Consider the following 16,585-nt stretch of genomic DNA (forward strand, 5'->3'; position numbering starts at 1 on the left):
TCCTCTGAATGGGTCAAAGTGTCTTCATGTGCTGGCTAGACATGTGGAAGACATTCAGGATGTCCTCTGAATAGGTCAAAGTGTCTTCATGTGCTGGTGAGGCATGTGGAAGACATTCAGGATGTCCTCTGAATGGGTGAAAGTGTCTTCATGTGCTGGTGAGACATGTGGAAGACATTCAGGATGTCCTCTGAATAGGTCAAAGTGTCTTCATGTGCTGGTGAGACATGTGGAAGACATTCAGGATGTCCTCTGAATGGGTGAAAGTGTCTTCATGTGCTGGTGAGACATGTGGAAGACATTCAGGATGTCCTCTGAATAGGTCAAAGTGTCTTCATGTGCTGGTGAGACATGTGGAAGACATTCAGGATGTCCTCTGAATAGGTCAAAGTGTCTTCATGTGCTGGTGAGACATGTGGAAGACATTCAGGATGTCCTCTGAATGGGTCAAAGTGTCTTCATGTGCTGGTGAGACATGTGGAAGACATTCAGGATGTCCTCTGAATGGGTCAAAGTGTCTTCATGTGCTGGTGAGACATGTGGAAGACATTCAGGATGTCCTCTGAATGGGTCAAAGTGTCTTCATGTGCTGGCTAGACATGTGGAAGACATTCAGGATGTCCTCTGAATAGGTCAAAGTGTCTTCATGTGCTGGTGAGGCATGTGGAAGACATTCAGGATGTCCTCTGAATGGGTCAAAGTGTCTTCATGTGCTGGTGAGACATGTGGAAGACATTCAGGATGTCCTCTGAATGGGTCAAAGTGTCTTCATGTGCTTGTGAGACATGTGGAAGACATTCAGGATGTCCTCTGAATGGGTCAAAGCGTCTTCATGTGCTGGTGAGACATGTGGAAGACATTTAGGATGTCCTCTGAATGGGTCAAAGTGTCTTCATGTGCTGGTGAGACATGTGGAAGACATTCAGGATGTCCTCTGAATGGGTCAAAGTGTCTTCATGTGCTGGTGAGACATGTGGAAGACATTCAGGATGTCCTCTGAATGGGTCAAAGTGTCTTCATGTGCTGGTGAGACATGTGGAAGACATTCAGGATGTCCTCTGAATGGGTCAAAGTGTCTTCATGTGCTGGTGAGACATGTGGAAGACATTTAGGATGTCCTCTGAATGGGTCAAAGTGTCTTCATGTGCTGGTGAGACATGTGGAAGACATTTAGGATGTCCTCTGAATGGGTCAAAGTGTCTTCATGTGCTGGTGAGACATGTGGAAGACATTGAGGATGTCCTCTGAATGGGTCAAAGTGTCTTCATGTCCCGGTTGTCTCTTTGAAGGGCTGATGGGTTTCAGACTGAATCTCAGAGCTGTTTTCCAGCAGATAAATGTGAGGACATGTCCCTTAGAGACTGAGGACATGAAAAAGCCTGGTGACCTTCAGCACACACAAGGTCATGTGACTTTTCTATGGTAGATATTCAAGAGGATTCTAGTACTTAGATTCATACATTTGGTCTTTATTATATTGTCACTGTGATACATGTTGGGAATATGAATCCTGTTTACTGGTTTAATCCCATCAGTGACGTCCCTCTGCTGGCCAGGACCAGTCACTGCACCTCATGTTGTTTCCAATAAAAGTCCTTTATTCACATTAGAAACAAACAGTTCTATTCCTGTGAAGCCAAAGTAATACATGGAGGCACTAAACGTTGTACTATTATATAACCTTAATAAAAACACAAGTACATGATGTTATCTGTCATTTAACCTTCTTCAGAGGTTTGATGAAGCTTTTAAAAGGTTTTTGTTCAGAACGAACCTGATTATGTGAAATTAGATTTGATTCCACTGAACACATTTAGAAAGATTTGAAGTTAAAATCAGCTCAAAAAGAATGAAATATTTTACTTATTTTTGTCATTACAAACAATTCTTCAAAATCACTTTCTTTCATTATTTTAGCAACCACACAAACAAACAAGGACAATTTGTCACACTGATATATTTGTCTCATATTGGGGGGGCAGATGAGACCTTTTGATTGAACATGTGACACATAAAGATTAAGATTAAACCCTAATTAGGAGCCAACATCTAAATGATGATTATTGATTCATCCACAGAGACATTAAAACACACCTCGCTGAGCTCTTTCACACGTTCATCTGCAACACCACAAGTCCCAGAGAGCTGTGGACCCCCAGAGTCCAGACCAGCTCAGGTACCCCTCACCTGCTCCACCTGCACCTACACCCACATGGACCTCCATCAGCTGTACAGACTGAAATATGTGGTGAGCAGAGAGGAAGGTTCTCCACCAGGAGGAGACTCTCCGTCCTAAAGAGGACACAGAGACACTGAGGAACCAGAACAGAACAAGAACCCAGGATAAAGAGGTTCAGTGAATGTGGTGCTGAAGGTGTGGAGGTTGATCAGTGAGTCAGAGGAGACTCTGTAGAAGGTCAGAGAGCCAGCAGGACAGTCCACATACACTGCTACTCTACCAGAGGAGGGGGAGGAGGAGGTGATGGGTGTTAATGTCTTATTGTGACGGACAGAGTAACCTTCATAAGAGCAGATCAGACTCCAGGACTGATCATTGTGTCCAAACAAACAGTCTCTACTGCTTCCTTTCCTCTTGATTCCTTTGTAACTCACTGATACTTCAACGTATCCGCTCCACTTGACCTCCCAGTAACAGCGACCAGTCAGTCCAGTTCCACACAGCAGCTGAGGTCTGAGGTCAAATCTGTCTGGATGATCAGGATATGACTGAACCTTCTCCACATGTGTCACCTCCCTGTTGTTGTCAGACAGTTTGAGTTTTCTGTGAACTGTGTTTGTGTCGATTGTGAGTTCACAGGAATCTGATGAGAGAACAAGACACAATACAGCTGCAGTTATTAATCATGTGTTCATCTAGTGACATCACAGAGGTGAATGAGTGATGTCACAGTGTGATGAATCCAACTCAAAGCTCACTTACACTTCCTCAGACCTGGTCTGATCCATCGGACTCCAGCAGGCTCCACCCTGAAAGGAGGAGGGGGTCAGAGCAGCATGGAGACATGGACATGACATCACTCTCATACACACAGCTTGGTCCTTCATGTCCACATGGACCACCTCTTCTTCTTCTGATCATCTATTATCATCAGTATTCTACTGAGCATCATCTTCCATGTCCCTCAGTGTCCTTCAGCAGTCAGTGAATCAATGTTTAAACCTGCATCAAGTGGTTTCTTTGTCCTTGTGGTTCAGTGAACACAACATGTGACATGTGACCATCTTCAGAAAGGAAGATGATCTATGTGTCCCTCAGTCGTCTCCCAGCATCACGCTGTCAGCTGATGTGGGCGTGTCCACGTTTAAACAACCAACCAATCAGACCCCGTGTCTCTGAACCAATCACGTTGTTGCTGTCAGGTGTCGTTTCAGCTCCAAACGGATGTGAAACGTTTGGCTCTTCTGACGCAGACGAGGTCCGATTCAGACATGGACCGGTTTGGGAGAAAGTGAAACCAAGACCGGAGCCGCTAGAAGCCAGCGAGCAAGAAGCAGAAAAAGCTTTTTAGTGTTTTCTTGCCTAGCCTAGTCTCTGTAGATCATAGTTCTGGACCCTGGTCCTGACCGAATGTATTGTACATCTTTTACATTGTTGATTCTGTACACATGACATCCATTGCAGTCTGTCCATCCTGACAGAAGGATCCTTCTCTGACCTTCTCACTGGGGTTTATTCCCTTTTTTCCCATGAAGGGTTTTTCATGTTTTGGGGAGTTGTTCCTGTGCCAGTGAGGTTTCTGGACAGAAGATGTCTCATGTGTCCAGACTGTAAAGCCCTCTGAGGACGTGTTTCCACTGATCTGAGGACAGGAGCCGTACTGACAGAGCGTCACATCTCAGTCTCTTCAATGGAGTTGTGTAACATCTCTACAACAGCCTTCTGAGTCAGTAACGTTGAGACAGATGCAGGACATCTGTGAGTTTTGGGGGGTTCTGTCAAGGCCAGTGGCTCGTTGGACCCGACCTCCTTCTTTCTCCAGTTGATTCCATTGGGTGTGACAGTGAAGCAGGGTCATTAACAGTAAGGCTGTCAACATTACGCATGATGGCAGATGGCTACTTCCATCCCAACGTCTAACGTTACGCTGCACGTCACACAGTCTGCAGAGGACACCACTGTGTCCCTTAAAGACAGTGGTTTTTAACATTCATTAAAAATAACATTGTAACAACAACATTATTCATTAATGACTATTAATCCAGATGAATTCATTTCTTGTGATTGCGTGATTGTTTCCACCTGTGTCCAATCACCTGCACCTCCCTTGTGGATTTAAGCCCCGTGTGCCTGTTGTCCCTTGTGGTGTCATTGTCCATGTTTCTCGTCGTTGGTGCACGTTCCTGGGATTTGTTTGGTGAATAAAGATCACTTTTGGAAACCTGGAGAAGCCTGCGTCTGAGTCCTGCCTGCCTTCAACCTGCACCCACCCGATTGTGACAAAAAGCTCTAAAGGTTAAACTTCCTTTGGCTTACTCGCCTGAAACAGACAATCTGATCTGGTGTTTAACTTGAACTCATCCCAGGGTTGATGTCTACTCGTGCACTAACAAGTGCTAACGTTTACCAGGTTTTCCTCTGCTTAAGACTTTACTGCAGCGGTTAGGAAAGGAAATTATGTATTTTCATAAATAATGTTTTGGGGGGTTCTGATGGAACAAAACTCTGCATCACGACCCTTGATCATCCTGCTTTATGATGGAGTCCAATCACCAACGATTTAACACTTTTTCAATGTTATACAGGTGTATTAAATGTATTATTCAATTCAGAACGAGTCTCTTCTGATTGAATTCTCCACCATATTTGTGTCTCTAGCTGCTAAATACTCCTCTATGTTGCCGACTGTCACCTGTAGTTTCAATAAGTCCAACTTATCATCCAGGGAAGTGGCTCTCAGTGCAAAGCACCAAATCCAATAAGAGGTACATTGGTCTTTGCGTGGAATTATTGCTAAATCTGTTTTTATTGCAGTCCAAATGTGGAGAAATGGTGTTTTGGAACTAGCAAAAATATGACTTTTACTTTGAAGAAATCTCCAAATCTGTACAGTAAAAATGCTTGATATTCATCATGCTAGTAGTCTAGGAGGTCCTTAACACAGGTACTTTGGTCTTTGCCTGGAACTATTGCTAAATCTGTTTTATTGCAGTCCAAATGTGGAGAAATGGTGCTTTTGAACTTGCAATTATAGGGCTTTTAATTTGAAGAAATCTCTAAAAATTTAGAGTAAAAATATTGCATTTACTGTACAAGAGTAGTCAGACTTGTCCTTAACTCATATACTTGAGTCATTGTCCAGAATATTTGATTAAATAGCTTTTATTCCGGTTACTTGCTCAATACCGTAAATGTCAGCATAAACGTGCACTAAAATTCAAGTGTCGGCTGAGTTGACCGCAGTCCACCATGATGCCTTTAACGTGACAGGAGACACCACTGTCCTCTCCAGAGGTGGAAATAGTAACAATGTTGTACTCAAGTAAAAGTACTGTTAAATTTTACTGAAGTACAAGTAAAGTTTTAAACATTACCAAACAATTACTAATTTGCTGACGTGTGGACGTATGCACTCCAGTGGGGGACCGTTTACTCTGCGTCTCCTTAAACTCTCTGCTCTGCTCACTGAAGCAAAACAATACGTGGACAATAAATATCAGAGCCACGAGCAGCGAGTGTGGTCAACTACTGCTGCTAACACATCGCGTCAGACCAGGATTATTTATTTATATCCGTTAACGAACTTTTCTCCTCTTGTTACCCTGGTAACCGCTGTCATTACAGACGGTTGCGTTGATTCTTACTGTGAAAATCAACGTACTTCCGGTTTAGCGGCTACGCTTCGTATTTTCATTCGATTTCAGCAGGGTTTGCATCTGTTTTGTCCGTCTCCATCATTCTTGTTTAGCGCGTTCGTTCTCATCACTCAATCACTGCAGTGACGTGAATTTCCTGGCCGCGATTTTTTTTGCCTTTGCATTTTTTTTTACTCAGTAATGGATATGATTTAAAATTTAGCGAAGTACAATACTTCAAACAAAAAATACTTAAAAGTAAAATTACAGATTTAAAAAGATTACTTTAAAAAGTAGAAGTACACAAAAAAACTACTCAATTACAGTAACGCGAGTAAATGTAATTTGTTACTTTCCACCTCTGTCCTCTCTTATAACAACAAGACAAGGCTCCAGAGAAACAAGCCTCTCATCACCTTCCTCCCTGTTTAGGTTCATCCTGGTTACTGTTCCTCACTACTTCAGTCTGCATTGATGGTCTCATGTGGGACACTAACCGTTTGAGTCTCTGGTAGTTTGAGGTCAGCTTGGTGTCTCAGGGTCACATGACCAGACTGACAGTGTGACAGAGAAAAGGTTTCCAGCTCTCCCTCCTCTACCAGACTGATGGTCTGTGGCTGCAGCAGGTGTCTTCATACCTGAGAGTCTCCAGTCTCCAGTGAGGATCCTTCAGTCCATCAGACAGCATCTTCACTCCTGAGTCTCCTGGATGGTTGTAGCTCAGGTCCAGCTCTCTCAGGTGGGAGGGGTTGGACCTCAGAGCTGAGACCAGAGAAGCACAGCCTTCCTCTGTGATCAGACAGCCTGACAGGCTGCAGACACACAAAACAACACACATGTCACATGACCTGAGGGAGCTGTGAGGGCTGCAAGGTCACTGCAGGACTGAGATACTGTTGAGTACTGATGGGTCACATCAACATGGTCACTGACTGGTTTCCAGTCACAACCAAAGACTCACTAAAGTCCATCAACCATCTGATTGGTTGCTGATCACTATGAGCAGACGTCCAAGAGCTGTGTGTTATTTGTGTGTCCTGTTTACAGAATCATATCATCTGCCTACTTGTTACTAATCAATTGTACCTGTAACAATTAAATTGAAAATGAAGAAGAATCTTATGAAGGAGAAGAATGAAGCGTTGAGGTAAATAAAGACATTAATTGAATCCTGACCTGAGAGTCTTCAGGTCACAGTGTGGACTCTTCAGTCCATCAGACAGCAGCTTCACTCCTGAATCCTGCAGGTCGTTGTTACTCAGATCCAGTTCTCTCAGACTAGAGGACTGGGAGCTGAGGACTGAGGACAGATCTTCACAGCTTCTCTCTGAGAGGTTACAGTCACTGAGTCTGAAGAGACAATGATGAAGTAAACGTGAACAATAAGTAGAAAACATGACATCATGTTTAAGTCATGATGTATGAATCTAACTGTCTTTACTTACACAGCTTTGTTGGAGGCTTTGACCACTGGCAGCAGCCTCAGAAGAGCCTCCTCTGAAGCAGAGTATTTCTTCAGGTCAAACACCTCCAGATCTTCTTGTGATGACAGTAAGATGAAGACCAGAGCTGACCACTGAGCAGGAGACAGTTCATGTGTGGAGAGACGTCCTGATCTAAGGGACTGTTGGATCTCCTCCACTAGAGAACCTTCATTCAGTTCATTCAGACAGTGGAACAGATTGATGCTTTTCTCTGGAGACACATTCTCACTGATCTTCTCCTTGATGTACTGGACTGTCTCCTGATTGGTCTGTGAGCAACTTCCTGTCTGTGTCAGCAGACCTCGTAGGATGATCGTTAAATAACTTATTCTCTGTGTCAGCAGATCTTGTAGGGAATTCTGATTGGTCTCCAGTGAAAGACCCAGGAGGAAGCGGAGGAACAAGTCCAGGTGTCCATTAGGACTCTGTAAGGCCTGGTCCACAGCACTCTGGTAGAGACACATTGGTTGAGGTGTATATAAAAATTTAGCCACCCAGGAGATCAAACGTCCTGTAAAGCCTGTGTCTACCATCAGATTGACACCAGAGTTGATGAAGGTCAGATGGACATGAAGAGCAGCGAGGAACTCCTGAACACTCAGATGGACGAAGCAGAACACCTCCTTGGACAGTCCTTTCTCCTTTCTAAAGATCTGAGTGAACACTCCTGAGCACACTGAGGCTGCTCTGATATCGATGCCACACTCTGTCAGGTCGGATTCATAGAAGATCAGGTGACCTTTCTGCAGCTGATCAAAGGCCAGTTTTCCCAGAGCCTCGATCATCTTCCTGCTCTCTGGACTCCAGTGTGGATCCGTCTCAGCTCCTCCATCGTACTTGATCTTCTTCACTTTGGACTGAACCTCCAGGAATTGGATGAACATCTCAGTCAGGGTCTTGGGCAGCTCTCCTCCTTCTCTGGTCTTCAACACCTCCTCCAGAACTGTAGCAGTGATCCAGCAGAAGACTGGGATGTGGCACATGATGTGGAGGCTTCGTGAGGTCTTGATGTGAGAGATGATCCTGCTGGCCTGCTCCTCCTCTCTGAACCTCTTCCTGAAGTACTCCTCCTTCTGGGGGTCATTGAACCCTCTGACCTCTGTCACCATGCCAACACACTCAGGAGGGATCTGATTGGCTGCTGCAGGTCGTGTGGTTATCCAGAGGCGAGCAGAGGGAAGCAGCTTCCCCCTGATGAGGTTTGTGAGGAGCACATCCACTGAGGAGGTCTCTGTGACATCAGTCAGGATCTCATTGTTGTGGAAGTCCAGAGGAAGTCGACACTCATCCAGACCGTCAAAGATGAACACAACCTGGAACTCTTCAAACCTGCAGATTCCTGCTGCTCTGGTTTCACTGAAGAAGTGATGAACAAGTCCCACCAAGCTGAACTTCTTCTTCAGCACATTCAGCTCTCTGAAGGTGAATGGAAATGTGAACTGTATGTCCTGGTGGTCTTTGTCTTCAGCCCAGTCCAGAGTGAACTTCTGTGTTAAGACTGTTTTCCCAATGCCAGCCACTCCCTTAGTCATCACTGTTCTGATTGGTTTCTTGCCTCCAGCTGAGGCTTTGAAGAGGTCTTCTCGTCTGATGGTTGTTTCTGGTCTGGATGGTCTCCAGGATGCTGTTTCAATCTGTCTGACCTCATGTTCTTGATTGACCTCTGCAGTCCCTCCCTCTGTGATGTAGAGCTCTGTGTAGATCTCATTCAGAAGGGTTGAGTTTCCTGCTTCAGCGATGCCCTCAAACAGAGACTGGAACTTCTCCTTCAGGTTGGATTTGAGTTCACGTTGACATTTGGTGAAAATCTCTGAATGAACAAAAAAAAGAGACACAAACCAGATAGTGCTTTAATATAATGGTCTAATCTTTAATTATATATATATATATATATATATAAAAATAATTGAGAACTATGAACATGGAAATAACTGAAGATGCAATAATTAGACGCTGGTACAAAAAGTCTCTTCACCTTGACCTCGATCTCCTCCCCCAGGATTCAGTTCACCTGAAACAAGATGTTTTCTGTGTTACTTTGTGCATTTGTAGTGTGATAATAGCTGGTTTATACAGTCTGTGATCAAATTCAACCCTACACTCTTCATGTGGAAAAGTTCCTCTTAGTGAGTGAAAACCAGTTATGAGACTCTATTTATAGCAGGGGTCAACTTTACTTGTCAGAGGGCCAGGATTTGACCAGACAGTCTCCTTGGGGGCCAGACCCTTAAATAAAAATTTAATAAAAATCTAGTTTTGGTATAACATTATGATTGTTTGAACTTTTTCCATTTCATCACATGACTGAAGGCCTTCATGAGTCCAGCTCCTATCACCTGTACCACAGACAACCACCAGGGGTGAAAGATAACTCAATTAAGTCAACTTTACTTATAGAGAGAAAAACAAACACTGAGGAAGTGACAGGAAAGGGTCTCTTAACAAAGGTAAAAAGACACTCTCAAAGGCTATAAAACGCAAAGTTGATATTGAAAACAGGTCCTTCCATGATGACTGGACTGAGAAGAACGCATGTATCATGCCAACCTTCTGAAATCACCAGTTTGCCTGATTTGCAACGAAACTGTTGCAAACGAAACAATCTGCGCCGTCACCACGACACTAAACATTAAAACTTCAAACTGTTAGATTCACACACACACAGAGACAAACGTCTGTGTTGCCAATCACGCTAACGTGAGAGGACGCTGGCGCGTTTTGGCTGCCGCTTCTCACTCCGGTCGAAAAGTTTGTTTGAAACTAAACGGTTTTTACGTACCGATTTCGCCTGGTACCTGTGGCATCTGACCCTGCCTCAAGATCTGGACTGTATCTCTGCCTGGTCGCCCGGTTTTGCCGCCTGTCACGGTGGAACTCTGCTGTGACCACCATCAAGCTAGCTCCCGGGGCTGCCTATGGCCTAACCGCGCTGTGTTCTGCTCGGGCAGCGGACTACAACCCGGACTACAACCCGGACTACAACCCGGCTACCGGCCGACCTGCACTCCGGAGCAGCCTGCCAGCAATGCGGCTACTTTTCGTGGCTTTCTTGTTGGCCTCTCCGCGGCTGTTGCCATACCCGGCTCCGTCCATGGCGCTTCGATACACGTCCTTGCAGCTCTTCAGATTCAACCACCGCGCACCTCCTTCACTGGATATCACAACAACTCTGCAACAACACTGCCTTCTCCGTCGTCGCCCCTACATCCACCGAGGCTCAAGACGCAGCCTTCTCTACAACCTCAGTGGCGAAAACAGTATTCCATCTCTCTGGTCCGCCCGCAGCTCACTCCCGCTCGTACACAGGCACAACAACATCCGCATACGTCATCTGCGTACTCATCACGTGACTTCATCTAACCTCCTGCCCGTCTCAACTTCCGCCACATGGACTTCACAACAAAAGCCTCTTAAAACAGCACTCTTCAATACAAGATCACTCAACAATAAAAGCCTGCTCCTCTGTGAATTCATCAATGACAATAAACTGGATATACTTTGTCTCACAGAAACCTGGCACAAACCCATGGAATATATTGCACTAAATCAGACCACCCCACCTGGTTACTCCTACATTGACAAACCCCGTTTGGATCGGCGAGGAGGCGGCATCGCAGTTATCCATCGCAGTGACATCTCCCTCCGTTCCATCTCCATCCCGGCTGTATCTTCCTTTGAACACCTCGCTTTCAGACTTCCCGGCTCCCAATCACTTACCGCTGCAGTCATCTACCGCCCCCCCCAAAAACTGCCCAGCATTTCTTTCAGATTTCACAGATTTTGTAACTCAGCTGTCCTCCATTTCCCCATCTGTTCTCCTTCTCGGTGACTTCAACATCCATATTGACTCCCCTACAGCTAAATTCAAATCTGACTTTTTGGACATTTTAAACTGCCTCAGCCTCACCCAGCATGTTACTTCCCCCACACACAATCATGGACACATTCTGGACCTGGTTTGCTCCACATCCTCCCTCACCATACATAACCTGTCATTGACCGACCTCACAATTTCTGATCATCTGGTCATCACCCTGGACATTATTACCCCCTCTCCCACTGCCAAACACTCAAGAACAATTACATTCCGTAACCTGAAATCAATCAGTCCCATCGCTCTCTCTGCATCCATATCCCATGCCTTCACCAGTTCTTCGCTTCCCTCAGATCCAACTGCCTCTGATCTTGTCAACTTCTACAACCACACACTCTCCTCCTGCCTCAACCAAACAGCCCCCCTCAAAACTGCCTCAGTCTCCTTCTCCACCTCCGCCCCTTGGTTCACCCCAGATCTCCACCATCTCAAAAAACAAAAAAGACAACTTGAAAGGCTCCATAAAAAATCCGGTCTCATTGTCCATGCCCAAGCCTACAAACAAGCTGTAACCACATATAACTCCGCCCTCAAAACTGCCCGGTCCAACTTCTACTCACAACTCATCCACTCAAATTCTTCCAACCCCCGCACACTATTCTCCACTTTTGCAAAACTGACTAAACCCAAGGACAATATAACCTCCACATTCACTACTGACAAATGCAATAACTTCCTGTCATCCTATCATACTAAAATCCATACTATACACTGTTCACTTGCATCCACTTCCTCCGCTTCTTTTCCCTCTGAACATGAACACGCTCCACTCACACTCCATTGCCTTCCCTCCTTCTCTCCTCTGTCTCCCTCCGAAACCACCAAACTTCTCACAAACATGAAATTCTCCAACTCTCAGCTTGACCCGATTCCATCTTCCCTCCTTAAAACCTGCATACCAACTCTAACCCCTCTCATCACCAGCATCATCAACACTTCCCTTACCTCTGGATCTGTCCCATCCCCACTCAAACTTGCCTCCATCACTCCCCTCCTGAAAAAACCCGGCCTTAACCCTGACAACCTGGACAACTTCAGACCCATCTCCAATCTCCCGTTACTTTCAAAAATTTTGGAACGCGCCGTCATAACTCAAGTCCACCAACATCTCCACTCTTCCCATCTCTTCAAAAAATTTCAATCCGGATTCCGTTCACACCACAGCACAGAAACAGCACTTCTTAAAGTTACAAATGATCTCCTCCTCGCCGCTGACTCTGGTTCCATATCCATCCTCCTCCTCCTCGACCTCTCCGCAGCTTTTGACGCAATAAACCATACCATCCTCCTCCACCGTCTACAATCAATTGGCATCTCCGGCACAGCACTCCTCTGGTTCACTTCATACCTCTCCGACCGTCACCACTTTGTCTCTGTCAACAACTGCAACTCCCACACTTCCCCTGTCACCCACGGCGTCCCCCAAGGTTCCGTGCTCGGCCCCCTCCTATTTACCATCTACATGCTTCCCCTCGGTCGGATCATCCGCCACCATGGACTCAACTGCTATGCTGACGATACCCAACTCTACATCGCCACCAAATCCATCACCCCGGTTATCCTCTCCACCATCACTGACTGTATCTCCGACATCAAAACCTGGATGGACAATAACTTTCTCAAACTCAACAGCAATAAAACTGAACTCATCACCGGTCCCAAATCTCTCCTCTCCTCTGTCCAGAACTTTACCCTCCACATCGACGGTCACAATGTCACCCCCTCCCCCTCTGTACGCAACCTCGGCATCATAATGGATTCCACTCTCTCATACCAAACGCACATTAACCACATCACTAAAATATCCTTCTTCCACCTCCGCAACATTGCCCGCCTCCGCCCCTCCCTTACCCAGTCACCCATACCCGGTCCAGAGAACACATCACCCCGGTCCTCGAACAGCTCCACTGGCTCCCCGTTCAATATCGGATTCAATACAAGCTCCTCCTCCTCACTTATAAGTCCCTCCATAACCTGGCTCCGCCCTACCTCTCTGAGCTTCTGCAACAACACCAGCCCACCCGCCACCTCCGCTCAGCAGGCACCAACCGCCTCACCCCTATCATTCGCACTAACCGCCGAACCCTGGGGGACCGAGCCTTTGCCATCGCCGCCCCCACCCTTTGGAACTCACTCCCACAGCCTATTAGAAACTCTGACTCATTGCCTTCCTTCAAATCGGTGATCAAAACCCACCTGTTCAAACTAGCTTTTCCGTAAACCCCATTTTTTGTTTTTTCCCTCATGTAAAGCGTCTTTGAGTGTCCAAAAAAGCGCTATACAAGTTCGATTTATTATTATTATTATTATTAAGATTTCATATCCTGAGCAGTCAGAGGCGTCAGAAAGAAAACACCACATTGAAATGTGCCTCCTCCTGTGCAAGAGGCTTTATTACTCAAACTTGAACTGATCAAGAGTAACGTGTGCATCCCTGCAGGCTGCTGTGCAGACATAACCGACCTCTCACAGGAAGTGAGGTCTTAAAGGAGTGCATGGTGGGTGGTAGATACCTCTATCTGCCTCAACTAATGCACGCCGTGTGCACCTTTTAGTCCAGCTGTCATTGACGGGTCAAGGAAGCTATTGATGAGTCCACTGACAACACGGATGTCTCACAGTGGTGCGGTTTTGTCCGATACTTTGATGGCAAAGATTTCAGAGAAGAGCTGCTGGCGTTGCTTCTGCTTGAGGACAACACCACTGCTGACATCATCTACGGAGAACTGGAGGATTGTTTTAAAAGCCGTGGATTGATAAAATCAAGCTGACAGATGGTGCACCTGCCATGATTGGTAAAAATAAGGCTCTGGTGAGCAGAATGAAGACTGTTGCTCCTAAAACTAACGCACTCCATTGTATAATAATAATAATACATTTTATTTATATTGCGCTTTACATGTGAGGACACATCTCAAAGTGCATTACACGAGCAGAAACATTAAAAGGCATTGAAAATTAAAAGTACACAATGTATCATCCATCAAAGCCTGCTGTACACAAAGCTACGTGGGGGAGCTCAAAGAGGTGATGGAGAAACAATGACAAGGATCAACCACATCAGAGGAACATCACGCTCGCAGCACCTCCTGTTCCACAAATCCCTGCTGGAATCCCAGGCTTCTCATGATGACCTGTTCCTCCACAATGACGAGCGCTGGCTTAGTGAGGGAGAAGCACTGCAGCGCGTCAATGAACTCTGGATTTAATAAAACAAAGTAAGTCCAAAGCGGCAGCTGACCATCTCCGCATCTTGTGACATGTGACAGGGATACATGAGCAACTTAAGAATCCAGTCGCAGGACGGATCGAACGACCAGTTGATGATCACTGGTTTATAGTTTGGTTTTTGATCCTCCTCCCAGGGTGGTGCCCCTCTTATTAATAACATTTATTAAGAATGGTATTGATGTTAATTATATCATAATGTCACTCATTTAGTGTTCATACATCCTTCAGAGGGGGAGGAGCTTCAGAAGAGCCCCTCCCTCCTGAGATGAGGAGGATTTATGAAGCACATTCCTCATCTTTACTTCTGTTGTATCTTTATTATACGCATCTGATGTCTTTGTTCCTCTTTTTAACAACTTACCCACAGAGTTCATTTTGGTTAATTTTTCCACCAGATTGTTCATTTGCATCTCTTCCAAAACCTTCATGGCCACCTGAACCGAGTCTTTGTCGTAGCACCGAACCATCAGGTCCACTGTTTTCATCCTGTCTGCGTTCTCCAGTTCACATGGTGGGATTTTTTGATGGTCTGGGCTTGAATAGTTCTTCAGGTACCACTTGAACTCTATGAACTCCTCCTCCTTGAGCTCCTTTAAAGTGTAGAGGATGTCCTTCTTTACTTTCTCCATCTTTCCTTTTTAAAGACACCCAAACAAATGTCAACTGTAGAGAACAATCACTGCTCTGCATTTAAATAACAAACAGCATTGTGTTTTAAAGATGGAGTTATATTGATCATTGGATTTGATAAACAATCAAATAGAATTCTTCTCCCTCTTTCACCTCTGATGAAGTCAGCGTCCTCTTGGTGGACACAAGTTGGATGAATCTGTGAATATTGGGGAAGTTTGAAGACGTCTCACAGCTTCACCTGCAACAACATTAATGCATTTATCAAACTAAATCAATTTATAATCAAATAATCGTGAAGCAGGAAGATGGAGACAAATCCAAAAGCTTTGATCTTAAAAAAAAGAACCTGAAAGTTAGAGTTTTCATTCACTGGTGAACATAGTGTGCAGCGATAAAAACACAAACTATGAACACAATCCAACAGGAACAACTACACACACAGTAATTAACCAGCAGCATGTGGCAGCAGATCAGTGTGAGCTCTGTGAGTTTGGACACATGAAGGACATCCAGTCATCAGACAGCTTGTTGCACAGAGCTGGACGTCTTTGACTGAAAATATACAACTGAAAAAAGACCTCAAATATAAAATGTATATTTGTGAAGAAGTTGTTCTCTGTGGACTAATCCACAGTTCTATTCAGCTTCTCAACACATTAAACTAGTGGAATGAATTCAATCACATCTTATTGCAGTGACGAATCTACAAGCTGTTTCTCCTCAACTGAGTTGTAGCAGCTGGTCGACTACAACCTGGTGATCAAAGAGAGAAAAGCTGAAGACTAAAGGAAACACAAACACATTCAAACACTAAAACGTGACTCAATGTGTTTGAAGCAGATGAAGAAATGAACATGAAGCTTTGTGGACTTAAAGGACTGAAGCAGCAGGTGAGAGCAAACAGAGCGTCTCTCAGGTGGGTTTCAGTAAGGAACAAAGGCCCAGGTGAGCTCTGTGGTCCCTGCTGGGTCCTAGTGCCCCTCCGTCTGCTCCCTTCCCCTCCTCATCAGTAACAGTCCTCACAGACCCCAGATCAGACTGAGCTCCTCTTCTTCATCACAGTGTCATCATTCAGACTAACAGCAGCTTCTCTGCCTGCTCACACAGGAGCCATCTTGTTTACCAGCTTTAAACAATCCCACGTTCACAAGCATCAATGATGTCATTCCACCAATCACAGCTGCACTTACTGAGCTTGGAGACATAATGTTCCTCAGTGAGCAGCTCTCTTCTGTCCTCAGCAGGTCTGTAGAAAAGGATCTCCGTGCTTCACTTCAGCTTCCATCAGACGGAGTGAAGTGAAGCTTCTTATCCTTCATCAGAGAGGGTGTGTCCTCATGTCACCATCAAAGTATGCAGACTGACTGGTCCAATGCGTCTAAGTCTGAGGTGTGTTCACTGGGTCAAAGGTCATCGTGAACAGAATCCTCCTCACTGCTCAAACAGTCTTTCAGGATCAAAACCTTTTAAAGTGTTGGTATGACAACAGACTGGATGCTGGTGGACCAGATGGTTTAGAGGACCAGTGCACGCCCCTCTTTGTCACCTG

At 45.3% G+C, this 16,585-nt stretch overlaps 1 protein-coding gene across 3 annotated transcripts; it reads right to left on the reverse strand.

Annotated features, from left to right (window-relative positions):
- Nucleotides 1–1,172: 1,172 nt before the first annotated feature.
- On the reverse strand, nt 1,173–16,350 carry LOC134107811 (NACHT, LRR and PYD domains-containing protein 3-like). Of its 3 annotated transcripts, none has more exons than XM_062559409.1 (9): nt 16,227–16,350; nt 15,187–15,274; nt 14,765–15,032; nt 9,274–9,309; nt 7,260–9,108; nt 6,991–7,164; nt 6,453–6,626; nt 2,942–2,988; nt 1,173–2,822 (listed from the first exon to the last, which is right to left on the reverse strand). In XM_062559409.1, the coding sequence occupies exons 3-9, from the start codon at nt 15,030–15,032 to the stop codon at nt 2,293–2,295; spliced, it is 3,078 nt and encodes a 1,025-aa protein (XP_062415393.1). In that variant the 5' UTR covers nt 15,187–15,274; nt 16,227–16,350; the 3' UTR covers nt 1,173–2,292. The 3 variants fall into 3 exon arrangements, with proteins under 3 accessions (XP_062415393.1, XP_062415392.1, XP_062415394.1); XM_062559408.1 differs by having other exon boundaries at nt 14,765–15,037; XM_062559410.1 differs by lacking the exons at nt 14,765–15,032; nt 15,187–15,274; nt 16,227–16,350 and adding an exon at nt 10,078–10,641.
- Between the last annotated feature and the right edge of the window lie 235 nt (nt 16,351–16,585).

The sequence above is a fragment of the Pungitius pungitius genome, chromosome 20 (assembly GCF_949316345.1).
Source record: "Pungitius pungitius chromosome 20, fPunPun2.1, whole genome shotgun sequence".
NCBI classification, from domain to species: Eukaryota; Metazoa; Chordata; class Actinopteri; order Perciformes; family Gasterosteidae; genus Pungitius; species Pungitius pungitius.

What these genes read in the sequence shown, in the direction of transcription:
- LOC134107811 (XM_062559409.1), bottom strand. Translation starts at nt 15,032, where the DNA reads ATGGAGAAAGTAAAGAAGGACATCCTCTACACTTTAAAGGAGCTCAAG. An exon ending in AAAGCCTCCAACAAAGCTGT is followed by an intron (nt 7,165 to 7,259) that starts GTAAGTAAAGAC and finishes TTGTCTCTTCAG; the next exon opens with ACTCAGTGACTGTAACCTCT. An exon ending in TGGAGACTGGAGACTCTCAG is followed by an intron (nt 2,989 to 6,452) that starts GTATGAAGACAC and finishes TCCTCCTTTCAG; the next exon opens with GGTGGAGCCTGCTGGAGTCC.